General features: G+C 50.0%; 1 protein-coding gene across 1 annotated transcript in view; it reads left to right on the plus strand.

Annotated features, from left to right (window-relative positions):
• Window positions 1-298: 298 nt before the first annotated feature.
• The window catches only part of WDR88 (WD repeat domain 88), a 41,887-nt gene continuing 39,653 nt past the window's right edge, over window positions 299-2,532 (plus strand). The window contains exon 1 of the mRNA XM_012810530.2: window positions 299-502. Within this exon, the coding sequence (XP_012665984.2) occupies window positions 299-502 (204 nt within the window). The remainder of the gene's footprint in view (window positions 503-2,532) is intronic.

A 2,532-nucleotide genomic window follows, 5' to 3' on the forward strand; every position in this document is an offset into this window, starting at 1 on the left:
CGAACCGCTGCGCTCTCCGCGGGACTCTCCGCCTCTCTCTGGCTCAGCCCGGGCCACCGTGGGCTCGTTGATGGCTCCCGAACCGCTGCGCTCTCTGCGGGACTCTCCGCCTCTCTCTGGCTCAGCCCGGGCCACTATAGGCTCGATGGCTCCCGAACCGCTGCGCTTTCCGCGGGACTCTCCGCCTCTCTCTGGCTCAGCCCCGGCCACCGTGGGCTCATCTGTGTCTTCCCAGCTGCAGAGCTTGAGCACAATCTCGAGCCGCGAACTCGAGCGGGCGAGGTCAGTCTCCGGGTCCATGCAGACCACATCCAGGCTTCCCTGGAGGACCCTGCTGAAAGTCTTGGGATGCTTCAGGCTGTCGATCCCCAGGATGCGCCAAAAAACCCAGCTGCTGGTTGCCTGTGACCCTCTAGCCTTGGAGACGAAGCAGCAGCCATCACGCAGGAAACGATTCGAACCGGAGAAGTCGGTGTGGGGCGAGCCAGAGTCCCTCTCCAAGGTCAGACCGGCTGTGGGGCGAGAGGGCAGGACGCTCAGGCGGGCGGGGCACCTGCAGCAGTGGTGAACCCCTGGGTCCACTCCCTGGGCTGCAGCCCGTGGGGGACCTGAGGACTCTTCCACGGGGAGGATTCTCTTTTTTTGAGACAGTCTCACTGTCGCCCTGGATAGAGTGCCCTGGAGTCACAGCTCACAGCAACCTCCAACTCTTGGGCTTAAGCAATTCTCTTGCCTCAGCCTCCCAAGTAGCTGGGACAACAGCGCGGGCATTCTTGTTCCGAAGCGTGTAACCTGACCCAACCCAGACCCCACGGCTCTGCCCAGCTACCCACAGGAGGCTCCTAAATGCAGGTTGGCAAAGGAGTTCCCCCACCTGCCAGTCCCTGAAACAGAGTCAGGCGGAGAAGGAACAGAAAACTTAGAATACTAAAAGTCAATGAATCAGTATGAATCTAACAATGCAACCGTGTGTTCCCATCGATGTTTGGGAGACATTTTACATGGATAAAGGATGGTGGCAGGAAATCACCTGTGAACCCAGAGAATGCCTGGGGAATGAAAAAGAGAACATTTCCAAACCACAGTCTTGACTGAGGCTTTAAAATCAGAGCAGAGAATGTAACATAAGAGAGAGTGGGCAGGCGGAGGAGGAGGGGCCCAGGAAGGTTGGCAGGAACATAACCCACAGCTGGCAAATGCCTGACTGGCAAGGCTGGGAGCAGCAGGAAAGGCTGCGATTGGATGAGAGCAGAGTCAGAGACCCAGCTTCTCCAGCTGTCAAAAGACCCTGGTAGGTCAGAGTCAGGGGCAGGAGTTGTCAATCAGCTGACAGCTCCCCTGGCCCAAGGGGAGTCCTGGGGTCTCCCTGGGGAAGGCTGTGTTTCAATGCTTTGCTATGCTGCCTTTTTTCCCCCCTGTGTTTCTAATTGTGATATTTATACTGATTTTTCAGTAAAATTAAAGAAGAGCACAGGAATTATATTTTGTTTGTTTATATTCTCAGAAGAACATCCCCAAGGTTCAAATTCAATAGTTATAAAAGGCTTTTTTTTTTCTTTCCTTTGAGACAGTGTCTCATTAGGTCGTCCTGGGTAGAGTGCCATGGTGTCATCATAGCTTACAGCCTCAAACTTTTCGGCTCAAGCGATCCTCCTGCCTCAGCCACTCCAGTAACTGGGACTATAGGCACCTGCCACAATGTGCTAAGTTTTTCTATTTTTAGTAGAGATAGGTCTCCCTCTTGCTGGGGCTGGTTTCGAAATCCTGAACTCAAGCTCTACCCTCCTCAGCCTCCCAAAATGCTAGCATTCTAGGCATGAGCCATGGTACCCAGCTTTTTTTTTGTAAGAGGAAAATGTATATTTAATGTAAATTTTAAAAGGCATTAAATGTATGCTACAAATTCCAAAGAATAGATCAGATAAAATGCAATTTGGTTATATTGAAAGAGGAGATAAATTCAACAGATACTTTTATTATTACTATATATATATATATATATATATATATATATTAGGCAGAGTCTCTGTTGCCCTGGATAAAGTGCTATGGTGTCACAGCTCAAATTCTTGGGCTCAGGAGATCCTCTTGCCTCAGCCTCCAGAGTAGCTGGGAATACAGGCACCTGCCACTATGCCTGGCTATTTTTAGAGACAGAGGCTGGCTCTTGCTTAGGCTGGTCTCAAAATCTTGAGCTCAAGCAATCCACTTGCTTTGGCCTCCCAGAATGCTGGGATTATAGGCACGAACCACTGACCCTGGTGTTTGAATTTTGGGGAGATATTTCCCACCACTTGTTTTATTTTTACATAAGTAGAAGTATATCTTATACCCCTTCCCATCTTTTAAATTTTTTTTACTTAGTGTATTTTATTTTATTTATTTTTTAAGACAGAATGTTACTATGTTGCCCTCTGTAGAGTGCTGCAGCTTCATAGCTCACAGCAACCTCAAACTCTTGGGCTTAAGCGATTCTCTTGCCTCAGCCTCCCAAGTAGCTGGGACTACAGGCACCCACCACAATACCCAGCT

This window comes from Otolemur garnettii, unplaced genomic scaffold (assembly GCF_000181295.1).
Source record: "Otolemur garnettii isolate 467f Iridium unplaced genomic scaffold, OtoGar3 scaffold00135, whole genome shotgun sequence".
Classification (NCBI taxonomy): domain Eukaryota; kingdom Metazoa; phylum Chordata; class Mammalia; order Primates; family Galagidae; genus Otolemur; species Otolemur garnettii.